The sequence below is a fragment of the Nicotiana sylvestris genome, chromosome 11 (assembly GCF_000393655.2).
Source record: "Nicotiana sylvestris chromosome 11, ASM39365v2, whole genome shotgun sequence".
In the NCBI taxonomy this organism is placed as follows: Eukaryota; Viridiplantae; Streptophyta; class Magnoliopsida; order Solanales; family Solanaceae; genus Nicotiana; species Nicotiana sylvestris.
In genome coordinates this window covers 145,812,346-145,837,064 of record NC_091067.1, presented here as the reverse complement: position 1 = coordinate 145,837,064, position 24,719 = coordinate 145,812,346, and the positions used below count along the sequence as shown (strand labels likewise).

The following is a 24,719-nucleotide window of genomic DNA, read 5'->3' as shown; positions in this document are numbered from 1 at the left end:
ATGAGATTCCAGCATAATGTGCTGTAATTTCATAATGTGCTGGAGTTTCAATATAATATGCTGGAAGTTTAAACATATGAGCTCCATAATCCAACATAGTATGCTAGAACTTTCAGTGTACTGGAGTACCAATATAATATATTGGAAGTTTATACACAGGAGCTCCATAATCCAGCATATTGTGTTAGAACTTTTAGTGTTTCAGCAAAACAATGGTTATTTTTCAATGACTTTGCAAATGCTGGTTATTTTTCGATTACCAGTCTAAAAACTAACGCAAGAGCTCCATAATCCAGCATATATGCTTGAACTTTCCGTGTGTTAGAATTCCAACATAATATGCCGAAAGTTTATACGCATGAGCTCCATAATCAAGCATATTGTGCTGGAACTTTCTATGTTTCAACAAAACAGAGACTATTTTTAATGATTTTGGAAATGCTGACTATTTTTCGATTACCAGTCCAAAAACTAACTGACCCGTGCTATTTTTATATTTTTTTCCTGCAACCCCCCCCCCCAAAAAAAAAAAACCTTTGTCCTCCAACATAAACCAACAATTTACTCAATAGTGAAACAATGTTTCGCCAAGGATCCAACCACAGAAATCTCTGTGGAAGCGCCAAAAATACCTAAGAATCATAATTTAACTTACTATAATAGGTTAATTATCGGTTTTATCCAAATACCATTCAATACTTAATGCATAATTTTTTGTGTAATCATCTCATAAATAACCTGATTGTGTAATTAACCTACAAGTAATTACCTCATAAGTGACATGATTGCATAACTTAGACATAAAACTTAACTCGAAACCTAGTATAGAAAAGCAAGATCCAATGTCTAGACTATATTCAAAGAAAGCTTGAGAAAGACAATCAAGCATCAAATCAGATGATTCCCCCATGAACTAATTTTTTGTCATAATCAGATGATTTTGGTAGTGAAATAAACCTGAAAGAATTCTACTACAATTTACAATCACTATATTCCCTATTCAAAACTAAGGTTAGCAAATTGTTAGGAACTGACTGGGAAGTTTTCTTCCGACGGCTTTCGCCATAAATAATTAGCAGCTTCAATCCATCTTGGAGACCACATGTGTCACCGATTGATCGACTTTTGTGGAGCATGTGGCTCCTAATTGCTCAGCCAATTTCCACAAGTGGTGATTTTCTGCTTGGAATTGTGTAGGAAATACCTGGGTGAAGACGATTTTACAACCCTTCAATATTTCCTTCCGCACTTGTTTCAGCACCTGTAAAAATGCCAACAGATTCTTATTAGACTACACTAGTGTCCCCGAAATAAATTCTCTAGACATATGGCAAACAAAATCACATCCACGCTTAGGCTATTCGAACAGGACTTTTAGAGTTTGGAATTGTAAGAAAATTGGGTCCACCCATAAGGAGTGGTTTAAGGCCCAATAGGGTTATTATTAACCCTAGTATTCTCTATATAAGTACACTTAGTATGTACATTAAAATACTTTTCTGCAGTATTTTTCTACGCTCTTCTCTCTCAATTTTCGTTAGGGTTTAGACTGTAGAATTGAGGGTTGCTCCAACACACCGTGACAACCATCGCCGACCAGTAATTTCAGCCATGGTTCATTCGTTTTTGTTTCCACTTCACGAAAAACAAGTAAGTTCCCGTTTTACAATTTACGCGTTATCTAATGTGTTTAGATTAACGTGTTCCTTCATTGGTATCAGAGCCATAGGCTGGTTTTCTGGTCCGGATACATATATAGAATAGTTCTAAATTTATGTGTGAATCTAGAACTTCGTGTACATATATGATTTTAATTTTTATGTTTACGGTGCAACTATGTGGTTAATATGTTTAACCTAAGCATAATAAAAAGGTTAATTAGTTTAATTTTTGTGACAATAATTCTGAAATTGGTTTTTAGAACTTAAAAATGAAACACGAACTTGTATTCATTACAAATCTAAAACAGTTATTTGAAGCAGTTTTTCTTAAAGACATTTTTTTAATCTGCTAAAAAGAAAAGAATTATTTTCTTTGTTCAAATCTGTTAGATTGCTGCTTACCGCCGTTATGGCCACCGCCGGTTACTGTTAATCGACCATGGTCGCTTTTGAATCTATCTTAATAACAGAACAACCAACCATTAAAATAAAGGAGAATTGGAGCTTGGTGCTCCATAACCATGGCAAAGATAGGAATAGACGAAGAAATAAAGTTTTTTTCTCTTCATCTATAAGTATCGTTGGTGGCGAGATAAAGTAAGAGAAGAAAAGAGGGTTTCTTTATCTTTTACTAATTCAATATATTTTGTAATTATCTATAAAAAAACCGAAGAAGGAGTCTTCAGAAACGTGCATAGCGGCTGATAGAAAGAAGGAAAGATTATGTTTTATCTATTATAGTGGATTTGGGCTGCAGGTATTGTTAGAAATAGTTAAAATAGCACGGTATAGCCATTTTTCGGACTGATCATTCAAAAATAGCCACTGTTTACGAAGTCAATGAAAAATAGCCATTATTTTGCTGCAACAGAGACCGGTCCCGCATAATATACGGGAGTTCGGTGCATCTGTGTACGAACTCCAGCATATTATGTTGGACCGGTATACTTTGTTGACTCCTGTATAATATACGGGAGACTGGAGCACCGACACTCCAAACTCCAGTATATTATACTGGACATTTATACTTGTTGGAACTCCAGTATATTATGCTGGAGTTCTAGTGTACTTATGCTGGAACTCCAACATATTATGCGGGAGTTCCAGCATAGTTATCCTGGAACTCCCGTATAATATGCTGGAGTTCAAACATACTTATGTTGAAACTTCAGTATAATATACAGGCGTATTTTCCGGGTTTTGAACAGTGTTTTCGCTCAGACTTATCTTTACATGAAAAATGGCTAAATTTCGATTACTTTTGAAACTGGGCTATTTTTGAATGACCAGTTGTAAATCTGACTATTTTTAAATTTCTCCCCTTAGAAATAGGCAACACTAAGTTATTGGGCTGATGGCCCATTATTCCTTTAAAAACAAAAAGAAAGGTCTAGCCTCTATAATTGATTTAAGGCCAGATTCATTAACTGGGCTAAAGGCCCACTTCAAGATTTTTTTTTGTGCTGGCAGACTTAAGACATTGGGCTAAAGGCCCAGTTTCGTATGTCTTGTTTAATTTTATTTTGGGATAATCGCCTAAATAAAATTTAAATTTAGTTATGTTATTTTTTTTATAAATTTCAAATTTCGAAAATTAGTCATAATTTTCAGAATATAAATTTAGTATTTGTATTCTTTTAATGAAACTATAATTGTTTTATTATCCCAATTACTTGAAATGTTAATTTGTTTAACATTAAATTTATTTGTTAATTTGTTTAACATTAAATTTATTTCTTAATTTGTTTAACATGTTAAAAATGTTAATTTGTTAATTTTTTTAACATGCTTGAAATGTTAATTGTTTTAACATTACTTTTGTTAATTAGTTTAACACATGCTTTATGTTAATTTATTTAGCATGAAATCAATATTAATTAGTTTAATATTAACAATACATGTTAATTTGTTTAACATGTATAATATGTTAATTAGTTTAACATTAAATTAAATTTTATGTGAATTTGAATAGCATGTAATAAATGTTAATTAGTTTGACATTAATTTTATTTACATGCTAATATAAGTTATTTGTTAACTTATAATCCACATGGAATTGTAAAATCATGATAGATAATTATGTTGTCTTAAACATGATTAAGACACTTAGCTAGATAATTGAATAGGTTAATTTTCATTATATTTTAATTCTTAGACGATGATTGGGAACATAGTGAACTTTCGACTCCATAATTAATTTATGTGTTTATTAACTTAATCAATTGATGCTTAGTGTCATAATATGTATGTATGTAAAACATCGTGCCTTCCGTTATTTTTTTTACATGATCCTCATTTTATTTTTTATTTTGTTAAAGAATGACTACTACTTCGAAAAATATTGTTGTTGAGCTCAACAAAGGGTTGACACTCAATGGTGACAATTATGAAACCTGGAGCTTGAAAGTCCAGTATGCAGGCTCTGGAGGCCATCAACAATGTCATGAATGAGCCAAAGGAAGACAATACTGCTCAGCATAGCCGTGAGCATGAAGCCTATGACAGTTGGAAGAAAAAGAACTCCATTGCTCGCATTACGTTGTTGAGCACCTTAGATGATGACATTTTAAGGGATTTTAAGGATCACCAAAGAGCTATGGATCTTTGGAATGCTTTGAGGAAAAGGTTTGGTACTTGTTCCACTACAAGGCTGAGATCCTTAACGATCAAATTTGACTCATATAAGAAACGCCCAGAACATTCAATAAAAACACATCTGAGGCAAATGACAAATATGATCGGAAAGTTGAAAGATGTTGGTCATGTGTTGACTGATGAACAACAAATTCAAGCTGTCATACGCTCTTTACCTAGTTCTTGGGATCATATGAAAATGCATTTGACCCATAATGAGCGAATCACAACCCTGGAAGATGTCCGGAGACACCTTGAGTTAGAGGAGGAACGACTTGAGGCTGCAAAGCCAATAGCTGAGTTGCACATGGCCACAACCTCTAAAACCAAGAGTGATTCAAAGAAAAGGAACTAGGGAAAGAATACGGGGCCACCTCAAGTTCAGCCTGCTAAAAGAGCAAAGACTGAAAAAGGCAAGAACAGACGTCCCACACTTGTGAAAATTGCTAAAGTGAAATGCTATAATTGTGACAAGAAGGGTCATTATGCTAGAGATTGCTCTGAGCCTCCTAGAAAGGTATCTCATGATGCTCGAATTAGTGAACTTTGTATTTCTAGTTCTGTTTTTCTAATTGAATCTAATCCTTTGTGGATTGTAGACTCAGGAGCAAAGGACCACATAGCCTGGGAACACAGTGACTTTGTTGAATTTCGGCGAGTTCCACGTGAAGCAAAGTGGATATATGTAGGCAACAATAATAAAGTTGTTGTTGAAGGGATCGGTACATGCAAGTTAGTCGTGCGTGGTGGTCGAGACCTAATACTACACGATGTTCTCTTTGCACCAACAATTCACCAGAATGTTATTTCAGTTTCAGTTTTGCTTAAGTTAGGATTTGACTTGTTTTGTCATGGCAATTCTACCAAGTTGACTTTTGGTTCAACTTTATTTGGTTTTGGTCATTTGACCGGAGGTTTAATTATTATGGATTTGGATTATGATTCATTTAATAATAATGCTAATTTTTCTATGTTTGTTTCTTCACATAAATATGATAGTAATGTAAATATATGGCATGCTAGACTTGGTCATATTGGCCAACAAAGAATGCAAAGGTTAGCAAAACAAGGTTTGCTTTCTAGCATTGAAACATGTGGAATTGTCCACTTGTGAAAATTGTCTAGCTAGAAAATCTGCAAGAAAACCTTTTGGTCAGGCGATTAGAGCAGAATATCCTTTGCAATTAGTCCATTCGGACATCTGTGGGCCTATGAATGTTAGGGGTAGGCATGGAGCAAGTTATTTCATCACACTTATTGATGACTTTACCCGTTTCAGTTATGTCTATTTGATTTCCCACAAATCAGAAGCAATAAGTTGTTTCAAAAGCTATATGAGCTTAGTGGAAAATCAATTAGACAAGAAGATAAAAGCTCTTCGAACTGATCGTGGTCGTGAATATTTATCAACTCGGTTTAATAATTTATGTGATGAAAAGGGAATAGTTCATTAGTTGACTATCCCAAATACTCCACAACAAAATGGTGTTGCAGAGAAAAGAAACAGAATGCTCATAGAAATGGTTAGGTCAATGATGGCACAAGCTAACCTCCTAATTAGTTATTGGGGTGATGCGTTGCTTACTGCTACCTTTGTAATTAACCGAGTGCCTACAAAATCAGTTACTACCACTCCATATGAGTTATGGACTGAAAGACAACCTGACCTAAGTGTATCAAGACCTTGGGGTTGTGCTGCTTATACACATGATTCCTCTCACAAATATAGAAAATTGGGCCCGAGGGGAAAGAAAAGTATCCTTATAAGATTCTCTGAAACCTCAAAGTGTTATGTGTTTATAGGCCAGCAAGACAGTGGGAGTGTAACTGAGTTTGAATCACGAGATGTCACATTCTTAGAGGATGAGTTCCCTAAGAAGGGAGAGGTAGGTCAAGACCTAACCTTATTTGAGATAATGGATCAAGAAGTACAAGGATCACTTAATTCGAGTGGGAGAATTTTAGCAGATGATGAATTAGTTTCTCATCAAAGACCTCCTTCATCATCATATGCGAATGAGAGTAATCCTTCTACTTTTAGTGGAAGTGACCAAATAGATCTTGTTCCAAGTGGGAGCGAGATGGTCACAAATCTTGTTCCAAGTGGGAGCGAGATGGTCACAGATCTTATTCCAAGTGGGAGCAAGATGAATGATCTTGATCCGAGTAGGAGCAATATTGATCTAAATGGGAACAATGATGAATCACAAGTAATACGTGGTTCTCGTAAAAAGATTCCATGTCAACAATTTCATATTAAAGGCGGAGAACTATTTATAATGCTCCTACAAGAAGAAAACGAGCCTAAAAATGTAAAAGAGGCTCTCTCATGCCCTTCTAAGGATAAATGGACAAAAGCAATGGAAGATGAATTGGAGTATATGAGAGTCAACAAAGTTTGGGAACTAGTTGACCTCCCTAAAGGACGCAAAGCAATTGGGAGTAAATGAGTTCTCAAAATTAAGCTCAAGGCTGATGGCACAGTTGAGAGATTTAAGGCTCGACTGGTGGTGAAAGGGTATACACATCAGAAAGGAATAGACTACGAAGAGACTTTCTCGCATGTTGTATGATTTACCCCGGTTCGCCTGGTTCTAGCTATTGTTGCAAGCCTGGATCTTGAATTACATCAGATGGATGTAAAGATTGCCTTTCTCAATGGAGAACTAGATAAAGAAATCTATATAGAACAACCTGAGTGTTTCATTGAAAAGGGCCACGAACAAAAGGTTTGTAGACTTTTAAAGTCTATTTATGGCCTCAAACAATCTTCAAGGCAGTGGTATATACGCTTTCAAAATGTTCTTGTATCTAATGGTTTTACCATGATGGATGAAGACCATTGCATTTATACCAAGAGATCAAGAAACAAGTTTGTGATTTTAACATTGTATGTAGATGACATACTTATAGCTGGAAATGATAAGGAGTTTATAACCGAGATAAAGTCATGGTTAACATCCCAATTTGAGATGAAAGATATGTGTGAAACTGCATATATTCTTGGAGTTAAGATTTCAAGAGATCGTCTAAAGAAACTATTGTATCTCTCACAAGAGAATTACATTAGAAAAGTTCTTAAACGATTTAATATGCAAAATAGTATCCCAGTTGAAACTCCTATCAGTAAAGGCCATACCTTGGGAAGTCATATGTGTCCTAAGACTCCTGAAGAGATAGAAAGAATGAGCTGAGTTCCTTATAGGAGTGCAGTCGAAAGTCTAATGTATGCTATGGTGTGCACTAGACCTAATATCTGTCAAGCAGTTGGCTTGGTAAGTAGATATCAGACCGACCCAGGTTTAACACATTGGCAAGCAGTAAAGAGGATCATGAGATATCTTAAGGGAACTGCTGATTATGCCTTTTGTTATCAAGGCGACAAGGATCTGCGATTAGTTGGATACAATGATGCTGACCATGGAAGAGATCTAGACGAGAGGAAGTCTACCTCAGGTATGTATTCTTACTTAGTGATGAGGCCATATCATGGAGTAGTAAGAAACAATCATGTGTATCACTATCTACGATGGAAGCCGAATACGTGGATCTCGCATCAGCAGCACAAGAAGCTGTTTGGTTGAAAAAGTTCTTGGAACACTTGTTGGATATTGCTGAAAATACTGAACCAGTATTAGTCTACTATGACAGTGAGGCTGCAATATCCTCCATCATGGATCCAAAGTTTCATTGTAAAACCAAACATATAGATATCAAGTATAACTATGCGAGAGACATGGTTAGACGCAAGGTAGTGAATGTGAAGTATGTGTCTACAAAAGATATGCTAGCAGATCCATTGACCATGCCTTTGTCTAGAGATGCATTTGTGAGACACACTAGGTCCCAAGGCTTGTGTAGATTTTGAGATACTTTATTTTGTTATTTATTTTCCCGTGTTCTCAAACTGATGTTCTTTGATTATCAATAAAATTGATTTACATACATACATTTTTTTATTGTTGAATGTTATGTACATTCTTTGTTCATTTTTTTATAAGTATGTCGAGTAGACATGAGGTTGGCCTTCTTACACAGGAAACCGCCTCCTTATCTTAGTGATGTGAGGAGATGAGACATGATTTTAAGCAAAATTATCATAAGGATAATTTGAGAGTTATTCGCTTTAAATCAGAATGTCGCTTAAACAATGACATAAGGTCATTAGGGTGAAAAACGTTCACCTAGTCTACTTTGTGAGCCAGATGCCAGTTAAAAATGATACAGTAGATCAAAGAACTCAAATTTAGATACTTATGGTGTCTAAATATCATCTGTACAACCTTCTTTATGAGATAAAAACATACGCTCCTTAGAAAAATGGAGAAAATGTTGTAGCACATGTTTCATACCATGTGTGCTAATGTCGACCAATTAGGTTAACATAAGTCTATTCTCAACTTATTGTTGTGTGAGACCCAGAGCTTTTATAATAGCTCAAGATTTTGTACCCTTAGAGACTCTGATCAGATACTTGAGACTTAGTGTGATGTTAGCTATCTTAGTGTGTTTCCAAAAGACCATGAACACAGATTCGGTCAAGCGGAGCATAACTAGAAAAGCAGTATTACTAATGTTAAGGGAATCGTGAGAAGAGGAAGATCATTGATGGAATCTCATTTATTTGTATTCACCGGTGCATCAATTATGACTTATGAGTTACGATTGTGAATACAAGAAATAATGATATATGAGATTTTGAGACTATATCAAATGTGATTTACATGATCTAGGGTACTGCATACTTTACTACTTGCAGGTTTGCACTCGACAAGAGGCTATATACTCATAACAGATATATAGCACTTAGCTCTCACAGTATGTTGGTCGCACGGTCTACTTCCCTGTATGAATGATTGAGGAGATGAGAATATGTTTCTCATGTTAGATGAGCACTCCCATTATGTGTGAGTGGGAGATGTAGGGAAATTGGATCCCACATAAGGTGTGCTTTAAGGTCCAATAGAGTTATTAGTTAATCCTACTATTCTCTATATAAGTACACTGAGTGTGTATATTAAAAATACTTTTCTGCAGTATTTTTTTCTATGCTTTTCTCTCTCAATTTCGGTTAGGGTTTAGATTATGGAATTAGGGGTTGCTCCAACACACCGTGACAACCACTGCCGACCAGTAATTCCAGCCATAGTTCATCTGTTTTTGCTTCCGCTTCACGAAGAACAAGTAAGTTCGCGTTTTACGATTTACGCGCTATCTAACGTGTTTAAATTAACGTGTTCCTTCATAAAAACTGTGTTCCCTAAAACAAACTTTCTTCACCACACAGGCATAGTAATTCAGATTTCATTGCCGAATGCATAAATTCACATTAGTCGGAATCTGTTTTATCACAAATCTTCTAAAATTCATGTTTCCTTAATCAACTTTGCAATCACTTACTAAGCGTAAATTTTTTGACAGAACATTGAATTTGGTCGAAAATAATTCAGTAGAGTTTCTTCCTTTTCTTTTTCAGTTGGGATAAGTGATTCAGAAGAGTATTTAGTAGTGTGAAAACTGGATTTTTGGTTTATCTTAATTTGAATTGTGGAGAAGAATCTTTTAGGAGGGGTTAGGTTTTTGGAATGGGCAGAAAAGAGTAGTTTCTTTTATTAGGACGGAAGGAGTAAAAGTCGCCTGTAAATTGAACTGTTTGTCAAGAATTTTACCTGCCTAACATCTCGTTTCATAATATTGTCCGTGTTCCTGGGAAAAAAAACCTCAACAATGGAAGGCAGCTACAATCAAAAGTAACAAAATTAGTAAGTGTTAATCCCTTCGAGCCAATATAGATGTCCCATTACATGATTACTTAGGTAAGAACTGAAGCTTTTTTTTTTTTTTTTTGTATTCAAACGAAGTGGGTCCGTAATTGTAGAATTAGTTTTGAAGTATGAACATTTTCTAGCATAAAATTCGGTTTCCTTAAAATAAAAGAACTATTTAATTATGTTATGGTTCGTTAAAATAAACTGGACAGATTTGGAGACGACTCAAACAGAAAGTATGAGTTAATTTTGGGGGAGGAATAGCAAAAAACATACCGGGTCGAAGAACAGACTGTGGATCTGTTGCAGTACTTTTAAAACAGAGGCAAGCGCTCCCTCAGCTTCATTTTCATCACTTTTCGTTTCAGAAAGTGATTTACATTTTAAACCAAATCATTACTCTTTGATTTCATTCATATAATACCTAAACAGAATTTCAGAAGTGGTTAAATTAAAGTCCATTTTAGTGGGTCATTATTAGAAAGATGAACAGGTTTTGTGTATTGGTGCAGTTTGCACACGATAGATGAGGAGACTTTAGCTCATTCACTTTCCATTGTGACTAGATGCATCTGTGCTTTAGCCATTTATACGAGCAATTAGGGTGCATCTAATTCATAATGTTACAATCTTTTAGGTTCCTTCTGGCCTGGAGGCAGTTGTTTGCTGGAGCAATTTAGTACTGGACATCATTCCTAGATGTGTACTGATGTGTATCTGTTTGGAGAGAAATAGAAGATTTTTCGACACTAGTAGGTCCCATGCACATTTTAATCTTCTTGCTTGGTGCATGGAATATGTAACTTCTTGACATACAAACCTGCAATTTTCTTAGAGATTGCAGATTCTGAAGCTAATAGAAATTCTTTCCCAACCTAACGAGCATTTTTACGAATCGAGGGAGGGAGGGGGGGGGGGGGTTACACTATTTTAGATGATGTGGTATATGTTTTTTGCAGAGTTAATGTTTACTAGTGTCTTGTAATGGTGCAGAAGCCTGGGCTAGGAAAAGAATGTTTAGCTGGCACTCTTGATTAGAAAGTATAATGGATATATCATGTTCTGATTGCAACTGATGTTCCCTTTCTGGGACTTCTGACATATGGGTCATCTAAATTATGCTGTTTGATAACCTGGCCTGTAACCCTAGAGCTTTGTAAGCTCTTCACTTTGTTAATTCTTTATGGTAATCTTTGTCATAGTGTACATTAAGTTTTGTCTTTTCTTATACGTACTAGTTTGCTTAGACCTCATATATGGTAAGGACTTCTTTTGCTTTTATTCTTGTTGTTTGGTTGTGATAGTTATTTTGCAGGTATCTGTTCTGCACTGTTTTATGATGTTTTTGCCAACTTGTGATGTACAGATGCTTTGAGAAGCAACCTTTTCAAATTGGATTGGATACACATGATGACAAAGTTGAGGCCATTTGTCCACACCTTCCTGAAAGAAGCCAGTAGTTTATTCGAGATGCACATTTACACGATGGGTGAACGTCCTTATGCATTGGAAATGGCAAACTTACTTGACCCTGGAGGTATCTACTTCCATTCAAGAGTGATTGCTCAAGGAGACTGCACCCAGAGGCATCAAAAGGGTCTCGATGTTGTTGTGGGTCAAGAAAGTGCTGTCCTGATCCTTGATGATACTGAAGCGGTAAGCAATTCTCTAGGAGTATCATGTTCCCTCCACGAAGAATGAAAGAATTTCTTTGGTGGTTAGGAGAATGCTAATACCATTGAGATAGTTCTTATTCCATATAGTAATTTTCCTTCTCAAAGAAAAAGAATGCTAATATCATTGAAGGCTTATCACATACATACAAAGAGAGAGTTAATTGGATTAAATTTAAGTTCCCGCCACCCTAATTCCATGACAGCTTTCCATTTTTCTTGTATTGCTATTCTGACAGTTCAGATTTGTTTTTGGAGTTTAACTTATCTGCGTGGAACTTCGTTGAGCCTGATTGTTATCTACGGTTCTATGTTCGTGTTTGTGCCATGCGTTCACATCTGTAGTTCCCTCTTTTTTAATGATTGTTAAGCATGTTCAGGTTACATTTGATTACCACTTTTTACTGGCACTTTGCTGGGGGGTGGAGAAAATGCAGGAGTTGCTGTTGACGTACTGAAAGCAAGTTTTGAATAATGGAATGAAACAATTTGCTGCTCTTGCCTGCAATTAATAAATTGCACGGTTTCTCACTTTATGTGTTATCCTTGTGCTGAGTTCTATCATTTCAACACTATTGTACATCCCTGAAGGGGCTGCCTGCAATTAACAATTATGTACAAGTTTCTGCTCCACTTGCTTTCCGGTGTATCTCTTGTCAGATACTCCTTGGAACTTTTTAATATCAACAAACCAGTTTCTTGTTCTACATGTTCATTATATATCTTCATGTTTTAGTCAGTTCTCTATGAACCATAGTTGTGCTAATAGCTGTCATCAATTTTTTTTCTTTAACTCCCATTTATGTTCCCAAATGCAAGTGCTGATATTTTTTTTTTTTTTTTAAAATGGGGTCTGTTTGTGCTGAAATTCATAAAAGCAGTAGTTTACACTTTACTGTAATCTTCTGCTCCCAGAAACTCTTTTAATTCAGACTTCTTAATCTTATTATAAACCTTTTGCGTCTAGAACTGTAGAACAATTTCCGTTGTTTATTACTCCCTATTTGATCAGAGTCTTGGTTATTTTTCTTGTGTTTTTATTTATGGATACTTTTTCTTGATGTTGCCGATAGTTGGTTTGAGCTCTCCTAGGTTGAGTTAAATGCTTGTGTTTGTATTGTATGACTATCTTAAACTTGTATCTGGTCCCAACTGCATGAATCTCTGTAAGACCTGCTCTGCGTCTAAAGCTCTCTGAGTAATCTCATTTGAGCGAAGACTATTATCAAGTTCCATATTTTTCTAAATTCTAATTTTTAATTAGAGAAATGAGTTGTTTTTTGGGGGAACTGAAACCTGTGTTGTTTTAGGTATGGGGAAAGCACAAGGAGAACCTAATACTGATGGAGCGTTATCATTTCTTTACCTCAAGTTGTCGACAGAGACAAATACCTGCCTGCTATCAGATCCCTTTCAAACCTTGGAGATCAAATTAAAGGAATAAGATGCTAGTAGTAGATTGAGGACAGATGACAGAAATTAGCACAGTAAATCTGATCAGAGGTACAACTAGTAATGCCAATAACACAGATTTTCTTAACTACGTAGTGCACATTACCTCGTATTTCTGTATAGCTTCCTTCCCTATCTAGTTCATTAAACTAGTAGTCACATAACATATATACACCATAAAATCCCATTCAAGCTACATCGTAGAGATGCAGGTTTCCCTCCAACTACCAATATCTCTAACAGATTTCAGGCTAGGAGACCTAGGCAGTACGGATAACCTGTTGGACAAATTTTCTTAGTTTGCTTCCCTAGCTTCCTTGTGCAAGTAAAACAGATTTTCATCACTTTCAAGAGCAAGATATAAGCATCGAAATTATAAGCCTCTAGCACATAACCAGTAAGAGTAGCATACCAGGTAGTACTTCTCGTTGGTCCTTCAAGTATAATTCTTCTGCTGAAATATCAGCAAGTCTAGCTGAGTTCAGAAGTGTGTGGTCTAAATCAAGAACCAAGTACAGCTTTTTATGGCGTAATAAGTTCTTCAGGTCCTTGTCACCCAATCGAGCAATTTCATCATCTGCAAGCCTCAAATTCTGCAAAATTAATTATAGAATCCAGTAAAGATGTAGAAAGTTTACTAGAAATAGCTGTCCCCAACACATCATATAGTGCCTTCCATTCCTCTCAACCCTCCTCACACCCAACCCAACCCAACCCAAAAGAAAAGAACATATGTATATACAAGTGTATTTTAGTGACTACTGAATCATTAACAATAACCTTGTGTATGTATCCCAAAGCCACACCCGATTCGTTTTCCACCTTCTGCCCACACCTTATACACATCCCTCCAATGACACCAGGATGTGAGCATATATCCAGAGCCAAAGATGCTCCTGCAAACAGGGACATGTCAGGTTTATCACACAGAACCACACACGTACTTCACGCTGGAGAAGCACGTCGATGACTGGAAAGGAAAGAGTCAAAGAACTTATAACTACATGCAAGTAGCTGCAGCCTATTAATTAATTTCATCCTAAAAATTATTTCTTCCCTATTTCTTGATCTTTGTCAGGGAAACTAATTTGCCATTTTCTAGTCCCTCCCCAAAGAATGAAAGCTCAAAGAAGCATTTTTAGTGTCAAGGAAACCATAGCTGTCATCTATATGGAAAAGGAATTACCTAAGTTTTAAAGAGCTGAAGACATACTTATCTTTGTCAGAATTCAGCAACTAAGGTTTTAATAAGATGGTCAGAAGATGTAATTAAGCAAAGAAGACTACAGAAGCCCATAATGATCCAGTTGTAGCATAATCAGATTGTATTTACTTCAGACCAATGAACATTTTCTAACCAGTGTTGTCAAAGGCGCGCTTAAAGCGCGTTTAAGCCCTGAAGCGAGGCTCAAAACATGTTGAGTGCTTCCCCTCGCTTTGTGTGCGCTTTAGTATTTCATCAAGGCTCTAAGGCATACTTTTCCTTGCCAATGAGTGTAATCCTGTAAATGCAACATTAAACAATTGATATTTTACCTTTTTCATAATTTTTTTTCAATTTCTTTGTCCATATATTTGTTATTCATGCTTATAATTATTAGTGTTGGACTGCATACACATATTTTTACTTTTTCTCCGGTTGCACCTTTTTTCGTTAATATCCACAAAAAGGAGTTCGTGATACAAAAGGATTCTTCGCTGTTAGCTGTGTGGCAGCTGACAAACTCAATCAAGTTTTCCATGTCATGTAAATCATTTAAACAAAAGATTCAAACGCTGAAGACAAGCATATTTCAAGGTGCATAGAGGCTGTTTATTTCCTTCGAAGCATTGACTGCTCCTCACTCTCCAACCATGGGACATACAAAGGAAAAGCATTCTACAACTTTCTGTTAACTTAAGAGTTTCCCTCACCTTCCGGTCTTTGCAAGTTTTCTATGTCATGTAAAACATTTAAACCAAAAGATGAAGAAAATCCTAATTCAAGGTGCATAGAGGCTCTTTATTTCCTTCAAAGCACTCACAATTGACATCAAGAGGAATAACATTCCACAATTTTCTGTTGTTCCATAGAGTTTTCCTCCCCTTCCAACTACAAAAAAATTCTTCAAGTGATAGGCATCAATTGAAGAACCTCGACAAGATAGAAACATGTACCAAATCTCTAATTCTACAAAATGCAAAAAAAAAAAAAAAAAGATTTTAAGTTTCCATCCCATTTTCACACATATAGCAATCACTCAATTAACTAGAGGTCCAACTCACTTTTTAATACAGTATAAGAGCAAATGAGGGCTTCTTTGGATCTGGAGGTTCTTTAAAACTTACACTTACTTCTACATGCATATACAAGACTACAACCAACACTTAACCAATGTAAGTGCAATGATAACAGCTAGGCATTAACCCCACTAATAGATATCACCTATGTGGATACTTTACTTCATTCACCTCTAACCTTAGCTAAGTCATAATGATGCTAGGAGATTGTAAATCTTGAGACAACTTCTCTCCACGTGATTTTAGGTCTACTCTACCCCTTTATATCCCCGTCAATCAACATACTATCACACATACAAGCTAGTGCATTTAGAAGTCTGTAAAACACAGACAAACCATCTCATGTGACCTTCTCTATCAGCGATTTCCAAACCATTTTTCAGGGCCATGAATTGGTATTATTCAAATATTATACGCTCGAAATCTCGAATAAAAGCTCAAACTCAAAATTATTATGAGCTCATTTGAATTTCAAGGTAGGCTTGCACTTGAGCTCGAGTGCTTTGTTTGAAGCTCATTTTGCATTTAGAGTCGAGCACCATCAGTAAAACAAGACTGAGAGCTTGGCTCAAGTATACCTCTAGACCTAAGTAGGTGCTGACATGAATTAAAAAGAATTATTGTCAGGTGTTATAATATCTCTACGACAACACCAGAACATCAAATCATTCAACTCGATCTTGATAAAATGCTAAACAGATTTGTTTAATGTGCGGATAAAATGCTAAACAGCCTATCAAAAGATTGAATGACCCTTCTACAGCCTGACCTGAAGTTTCTGCTGGTTCTCCACGAGATGCTGGTCACTCTTTTTTTAACAGACCAAAAAGGAAATAAATTCACATAAAGTGGAATAGAGGGAGTACATTTTTTCAGTTTAACTCCAAAATCTGCTTTTTCCAAAAATCACATTTTTAATGTCCAAACGCCTACTAAAAGTCTCATATTCTTTTCTAAGATAAGTTGGTATCGTCGTATCTATTAGATCTAGAAATGAATTAACAGAATCTTCTTCATTTTAAGATTTTAGGTTTAAATTAGTCGTTTTTGTGAATGAAAAAAATGTACCTACCATTTTTTTTGAATTCCTATCTGAATCAAATTTTGATTAATTTATTGGAATTGATAAAATTAGGTGCAATTACTTACACCCAGCTCTTCCAGGTACCGCCGGAAATTTTGAAGAAGTGGTACCAATCTATCAGTTCCTAGATGAGGTTTTCCATCAACCAAAATTTTCTTTGGAGCTCCAAACTGGACCAATGTTTCCAAAACCTGGAATACAAGCCAAGTGTGAAATGACAAGGATAACTGACCCAACGAACGCGTATGAAAAAATGCATAGGTAAAAAATCTGGAAATATTTGTTATTAGAACAACTGAGCTCCCTACTTTTTTATTTTATAGCCTGTATTTCAATTTACAATCAATTAGCCCAAATATAATAAGCTAATATTCAAAATCCAACTCCAATGAGTTCTCAAAATTACTTGTTAATTTTTAAAAAAGATTCCTCAAGCTTTTAAGTTAATTTTCGAATCAGTAACTATGACTCAAATATTAGTTCAACAAACCAAATTTATTTGGGTGGTGAAAATTAAATTTTTAACAAGCTTAAGTATGTGGGTTTAAATTTCGAATTTGATTTTGTGAGAAATTTGGAGCAGGTGTTATTTAGACTTATTAGAAATAGTATAAGGAGGTTGTATATAAAATATGAAGTCATTTAATGGAGATTTGGACTGGTTTTGAACAAAAAGTTGCAACTGAAAATCGTGGAAGAAGTTCGTCTACAGACGCTTGTATAAAGATGTATAAGTGTATAATAGTGTATAAAGTGTGTTTCTACACTCATATACAAGATTATACATAATTATACAAAAAACTGACTTCATTTTTTTCCTAGCGTCTTTTTGAAATTTAACTCAAATCTACTCCAAATCACTTCAACTGGTGCACTAGTACTAGTTGGGCCTTTTCTTTGTTTCCTCAACTGGCCCCCATTCCTCTCTTTTAGTATTTGTTTCGCACGATAGCATCATTGTATTATTTCTTTTTAGTTTTTTTAATGCCAAATATCAAATATTCCCTCCAAATCTCAATCCCAATTCAGTGATTCACGCCAAAACTCAAAAGTAAATTGCGTCTCCCTCCCCCTCTCTCTCTTGTTCTAAACCCCAAATCAGTGTATCATGTGTCCCTCTCTCGGTTCATATCGCTATAATCTTGCAATTCCAGAATGGTATTTTAGAATCTCTATTACCAGCGTAAGGATCTTCCCAGTTTTTGTACTTCTTAAGCAAGTATATTTTTTATTTTTTATTTTATTGTTAATCTCAGTTATTTTATTTGCTTTTATAAAGAGTGATCTACGTAATAGCACTGGTGGTGTATTAATTAGTAATATTTTTTTGTGCGATTTTATTATCTTTGTTATTGAATATTTTAGTACAATGTTATGAGTTATGGCTCATCTCATATTATTATTTTATTTTCTTGGAAAATATATTATATAGTTATATCCTACTATGACTAAAATAAATATTTGGAGAACAAGTTACATATTTTGTGCTATTACGACTTTACTGGGAAAAAACCCGAAAATTGAGATTGAAAACCCCGACTTTATTGGTTTAGTTTAGTTTGGTTTGGTTTATAAATTTAAAAGCCGACACTATTGGTTTGGTTTGGTAACTAAAAAATTCGAACTGACCCGACCTATGTACACCTCTACTTTGAAGATGTTTGGTGCATCCATCCTCTCAAATTCCTGGATTCGACTCCATGTATTCATAGCTGAGTTCATGCAACATGATCCACACGTGGTTTGACTTGCATTATTATGTATTTTCACTTCACTTCTCCTCTTGTCTCCTATTAAGAAGCTTGTTGTCGCTAGCACACACTGTATCCCCCCCCCCACCCCCCACAAAACAAAACACAAAAAAAGGAATTATAGTCCAGCATTTATTAACCATCAATTTCAACAGATTTTGGGTTCTAAAATCTGATTTATCCTTTATAAAAGGCAAAAAAAAAAAAAAAAAAAAACAATTATCCTCCATATTATACACCTACAAAACGAATAGCACAATTTCATACCTTTTCCAGAAGAAAAAAAAAAGTGGCCCCTATGGACATAATTGCAACCAACCACAGAGAATCCTCAATCTTAATTTTAAAAGACGTTAATATTTTGTCTATATCCTTAAAGTTGTATACGTAAAAAATCAGAGGCCTTCGATTTACAGGCTTGAAGGTCCATCTTGGACCCAAGTCCGGGCGAGGTTGAGTTCGAGCTCGGTGGACCAGATTCGAGTTCGAAGACAGAATGCAATGCTCAAGAGATAAGAGTATGAAGAGTTCCAAGGCTGAGTATGCTCGACCCTGAAATTGTAACGTTATGAATTTACAGCAGAATGAGCTAGATTCCTGCTACATTCTCAAAATTATGGCGCAAATCACGGAGTAGGATCGTATTGTTCCGTACTAGGCAGTTAGACAGCTGTACCAAGAATATTCCTTATTGTAAATAGAAATATACCTTATTTAGGGTTTCCCTATTATATAAAGGGAACCCAATCATTTGTAAGACTCATCTAATCATTGAGAAAAGAATATACTCTCTACTTTTTGCCTACTGTTCATCAGAATCTTCCTTTTGCTCCACTGCTCTTACTTTACTTTTCTTGCTTGCTTGTTCTTACTGTTCTAAACCCACCTCGAGGTCACTAAGCTCGAGGTCACTGCTGTCGAGTTATATTGGTTTGATTTACTTATTTCTTTCACTTCTACTTCATATTTTCTTGATTATTAATTGGTATTGAATTAAATCATATATCTTTAAAATCACAAATCAAATTAATTGTATCGTATTTTTGAGGTAAACAAATAATTTACAAGGTCTACATTTTGTTTCACACATTAAAAAATATTCATTTTGTCATAAACAATTGTCCTCACCATAATAACACTCATATGTACACCTTTCCTCCTTCTCCAACCTAAGTGGAGAATATGATGAAGAGAAGAAGTAGGCCAAAAGATAGGAGGGCAATAAAGAATGGACAGACCAAAAAAAAAAGAAGATAATTATAAAGTTGTATTATTATGAAATATAAAAAGTTGTGGAGCTTACAAATTACAACGCAAGTTTTGTTTCATATATTTGGATTATGTCTGATCTATTCTATTCATTTTCCTACCTTTTTGGTTCTTCCATCCTATTTTTTTTTTTTTTTTAAAATTTCTGGTAAGGATGTATCTTATCGTAATATATGTGTCAATTGAGTATGTCAATATGTAATTATCACTTAGTGCACGCGGACCCATTTTCAGAATCCTAATCGTCACTTCACTTACTTTGGTTGGTAGCATTTGTTAGTAATTTTTTAATTGTTATTAATGAGATGAATGCATGTGAGTGAGCTGAATGCATTTGTATGTTCTTTTAACGTACTTTGTATTTATGTACTCAATTAAGAAGTACACTAACTTATAACTAGTGAATGAATTTGTATCTTTATAAATAGAAATTTTTTTACCCTATGAAGGATATACCAAGAAAAAAAATAACAAAATATTCTCCCTCATATTTATTTTGTCTCAACTAGTATATTGTTCTATTTTGCTCTCATTTCTTAATACGTTATCAGCACGAGGTTCTAACCAACTGAGATTATCTGCTTCATCCGAATTTTATCTTCTTCCTAAAAGAGATAGTCAGTTTCTTTTTCGATTCAAGTATACATTCCTATGTTTATAATATTTCTATTAGGATCTTCTTTAACATGCAATTTAATTACCATATGCATAACTTGTTTTGAATATGATTATAATAATTGCATTGGTATGGAAACAATAAGTTCCAATTAAATTGTTATTTCATTATATAAACTATGAAGAAGTTTAATCATACACACACATAAATAAGTATTAAAATTGCATTAAAATAATTAGACTAATTAAGCCCACGTCTAATATTCTAACAGAATATGCATTTAGAAGGAATTCTTGCAAAATTTTCAAAAGGTTTAAATGTGTATTCAATAAATCTATCACCTAAATGTACAAACTAATTAATGACTTTAAAATTAACGACTTAACTATTAGATGTATCGTATTGAATGTTGAAACTTGTCAGAATTGATATCATCTAGTTTTATGCCTACTTAGCTTATTGAAACGTATTCTAAGTAGAACAAAATTATAATAGTATATATTAATTCAACTTATTTATTCTATGAAAATATACTTATATATCTAAAGTTTTGGTGGGTAATATTAAACACTAATTTATCATCGCACTGCACATAATTATTTATTTGATAAATATACATATAGAATATTAATACACGATTATGTACTGCACTGAATTCTTCATTGATAATAATTCTTTTCATTCTAATTCACTTATTTCTATGATAGTTTTCACTATGTCGAATTTGTCAAAGCTTGAATTTATGGCACTTGACATCTCTGGTAATAACTATTTGCCATGGGTACTTGATGCTGAAATTCACCTTGACGCTAAAAGTTTTGGTGACACTATTAAAGAAGGAAATGAAGCATCAAGTCAGAATAAGGCAAAAACCATAATTTTCCTTCGCCATCATGTCGATGAAGGGTTAAAAAGTGAATATTTAACCTTGAAAGATCCATTTCAATTATGGACTAGTTTAAAGGAACGATATGACCACTTAAAGGCCACGGTATTGCCAAGAGCTCGTCGTGAGTGGATGCACTTATGACTACAAGATTATAAGAGCATAAATGGATAAAATTCTGCTGTATATAGAATAATTTCCCAACTAAAATTATGTGGGGAACCTATGAATGATGAAGACATGCTGGAAAAGGCTCTTTCCACTTTTTATGCCTCAAATATGGTGTTACAACAGCAATACCGTGAAAAGGGCTTTAAGAAATATTCTGAGTTAATTTCATATTTTTTGGTGGCTGAACAACATAATGCCCTTTTAATGAAAAATCATGAAGCCCGTCCCACTGGATCAGCTCCATTTCCAGAAGTGAATCTGGGAATGATTGATCCAAAGTCTGAAAAAAGACAAAATAATTATCGTAGCCGTATAAATATACGTGGGCGTGGCAAGGGGCGAAATAATAATCGCCATGGTGGTGGTCGTTATAAACAAGAGAACAATAAGGGTTCTCAGAGTAATCCTTCAAAAGGCAAAGGTAATGTTTGCCACCAATATGGTATGAAAAATCATTGGGCACGAATTTATCGTACACCTGAGCATTTTGTCAAACTTTATCAAGCATCTATAAAAGGAAAACAAAATAAAGTTGAGACTCACTTGACTTTTCAAAATGATGTTGAGGCGGACCCTATGAATAATCATGATAAAGTTGAAGCAAACCTTGCCTATAAAGATGATATTTTTGAAGGTCTTGCAGATATTACTCATTTAGAAGCTGGAGACTTCTTTGAGCATCATAACTGAAGACTTATTATTAAGAAAAATTATAAGAATAAATGTATTTCTTTTTATGAAGTTCATATTTTGAATAAAACTTTTTATGTTGTTGGTATTTAATTTCATAAATGTAGTTTCTTTTGTTCTTAAAATTTTCAATATTACTTATGATTATTTTCTTCTTCTTGAAGAATATGAAAACTTCCTTGTCTTCAGTTGACCGTATGAATAATAAAAAAGAAATATGTCTTCTAGATAGTGCTACAACGCACACCATATTAAAAGATAAGAGATATTTCTCTTATTTAATTATGAAAGAAGCCAATATAATTATAATATCTGGTAGTACAAAATTAATTGAGGGCTCTGGAAGAGCTACTGTATTACTACCAGGAGGAACTATATTGGTTGTTAATGATGTATTATATTGTAGTAGGTCTCAAAGAAACTTGTTGAGTTTCAAAGATATTCGCCAAAAATGGCTATCATATTGAGACTACCAATGAAGGAAAGGTTGAATACCTTTATATTACTACAATAAAAGTAAAAAAGAAGTATGTGCTTGAAAAGCTTCCCACATTTTCCTCCGGATTATACTACACTAATATTAGTGTAGTTGAATCACATGTCATAGTAAACAAGAAGTTTACTAATGATTTTATTATTTGGCATGACCGGTTGGGTCATCCCGGTTATAATATGATGCGCAAAATAATTAAGAATTCACATGGTCATTCATTGAAGAACCAGCAGATTCTTCAAATTAAAGAATTCTCTTGTGCTGCATGTTCTCAAGGAAAACTAATTATTAGACCATCAGTAATTAAAGTTGGAGTTGAATCCCCTGCATTTTTGGAACGTATACAGGGTAATATATGTGGGCCCATACATCCTCCATGTGGATCATTCAAATATTACATGGTTTTGATATATACATCTACAAGATGGCCACATGTGTGCTTGTTATCAACCCGCAATTTGGCCTTTGCGAGGTTACTAGCTCAATTAATAAGATTAAGAGCACCGTTTTCAGATTATGCAATTAAGACACTTCGTCTTGATAATGCTGGGGAATTTACGTCCCAGGCCTTTAATGATTATTGCATATCAACTAGGATAACAATTGAGCATCCAGTTGCTCATGTTCATACTCAAAATGGTCTAGCAGAATCATTGATCAAACGCCTCCAATTAATTGCTAGACCAATGCTTATGAGAACAAAACTTCACATTTTAGCATGGGGCCATGCTATTTTGCATGCAGCAGCTCTTGTGCGGATCAGACCTATAAGTTATCATAAAGTCTCCCCAATACAATTGGCTTTTGGTCAGGAGTCAAATATTTCCCATCTTAGAATATTTGGATGTGCAGTATATGTTCCAATTGCTCCACCACAACGTACAAAGATGGGACCCCAAAGAAGATTGGGGATATATGTTGGGTATGAATCTCTTTCTATTATAAAATATTTGGAACCTATGACTGGAGATTTATTTACGGCAAGATTTGCTGATTGCCATTTTGATGAATCAGTATACCCAATATTAGGAGGGAAAAACAAGAAATTGCAAAAGGAGATAGATTGGAATGAATTATCACTATCTCATTTAGATCCTCGAACAAAGCAATGTGAACATGAGGTTCAAAAGATAATTTATTTGCAAAATATTGCAAATCAACTGCCAGATGCATTCACTAACCTACCAAGAGTGACTAAATCGCATATCCCAACTGCTAATGCTACTATTCGAATTGATGTCCTAGTTGGACAATCTATAAATACAAATGAGTCTAAGCCACGCTTGAAACATGGTAGACCAATTGGTTCCAAAGATAAAATCCTCAAAAACGAAAAGGAACAAATGATTTAGGAGATCATAATATGGAGGAAATTGCTCAAAAAGAGCCTTGTGACATAACAAATGATAAGACCTCAAAGGAGGTCCAGGTACCTGAAAATATAAGAATGAAGAGATCTTAATAAGCTATGTCTCTATGGCAAAAAGGTGGAACCGAAATAATATTATTAACGACAACATTTTTGCTTATAATGTTGCGATTGAAATAATGCAACAAAATAAGGATCTTGAACCAAGATCCGTCGATGAATGTAGGCAGAGAAATGATTGGCCAAAATGGAAAGACGCTATCCAGGCAGAATTAGTGTCACTTGAAAAACGTAAAGTATTTGGACGTATAGTCCGAACACCTGAAGGAATAAAGCTAGTGGATACAAATGGGTTTTTGTGCAAAAACGAAATGATAAAAAAGAAGTCGTTAGATATAAAGCACGACTTGTGGCACAAAGATTTTCGCAAAGACCTGGCATTGATTATATGGAGACATATTTCTCTTGTGGTGGATGCAATCACTTTCAGGTATCTTATAAATTTGGCAGTCCATGAAAAACTTGATATGCATCTAATGGATGTTGTCACAGCCTATTTGTATGGCACATTTGATAATGAAATTTATATGAAAATCTCCGAAGGGCTTAAAGTTCCTGAAACTAATAAATTTTTTGGAAAACTTGTTCAATAAAGCTTCAAAAATCCTTATACAGATTGAAACAATCAGGGCGAATGTGATATAATCGCCTGAGTGAGTATTTGCTGAAAGAAGGGTATAAGAATGATCCAATTTGTCCATGTGTATTTATAAGAAGGTCTGGATCTGAATTTGTTATAATCGATGTGTATGCTGATATCTAAATATCATTGGAACTCCTGGGGAACTTCCAGAAGCAGTAGACTGTTTGAAGAAAGAGTTTGAAATGAAAGATCTTGGAAAGACAAAATTTTGTCTTGGTC

At 34.7% G+C, this 24,719-nt stretch overlaps 3 protein-coding genes across 3 annotated transcripts; 2 read left to right on the top strand and 1 right to left on the bottom strand.

Moving 5' to 3' along the window:
• Positions 1-1,092: 1,092 nt before the first annotated feature.
• On the bottom strand, positions 1,093-18,262 carry LOC104235820 (RNA polymerase II C-terminal domain phosphatase-like 4). The gene is made up of 6 exons (XM_070162070.1): positions 18,182-18,262; positions 16,614-16,743; positions 16,238-16,267; positions 13,969-14,084; positions 13,601-13,781; positions 1,093-1,261 (listed from the first exon to the last, which is right to left on the bottom strand). The coding sequence occupies exons 1-6, from the start codon at positions 18,260-18,262 to the stop codon at positions 1,221-1,223; spliced, it is 579 nt and encodes a 192-aa protein (XP_070018171.1). The 3' UTR covers positions 1,093-1,220.
• Positions 9,414-13,497, top strand: LOC104235819 (RNA polymerase II C-terminal domain phosphatase-like 4). Its single transcript, XM_009789643.2, has 4 exons — positions 9,414-9,479; positions 10,701-10,815; positions 11,430-11,719; positions 13,047-13,497. Exons 2-4 carry the CDS (start codon positions 10,773-10,775, stop codon positions 13,170-13,172), a joined length of 459 nt encoding a protein of 152 aa, XP_009787945.2. The 5' UTR covers positions 9,414-9,479; positions 10,701-10,772; the 3' UTR covers positions 13,173-13,497.
• Positions 18,263-20,903: 2,641 nt separating the features above from the next.
• Positions 20,904-21,935, top strand: LOC138881796 (uncharacterized). Its single transcript, XM_070162069.1, has 2 exons — positions 20,904-21,094; positions 21,266-21,935. Exons 1-2 carry the CDS (start codon positions 20,904-20,906, stop codon positions 21,933-21,935), a joined length of 861 nt encoding a protein of 286 aa, XP_070018170.1.
• Positions 21,936-24,719: the final 2,784 nt, after the last annotated feature.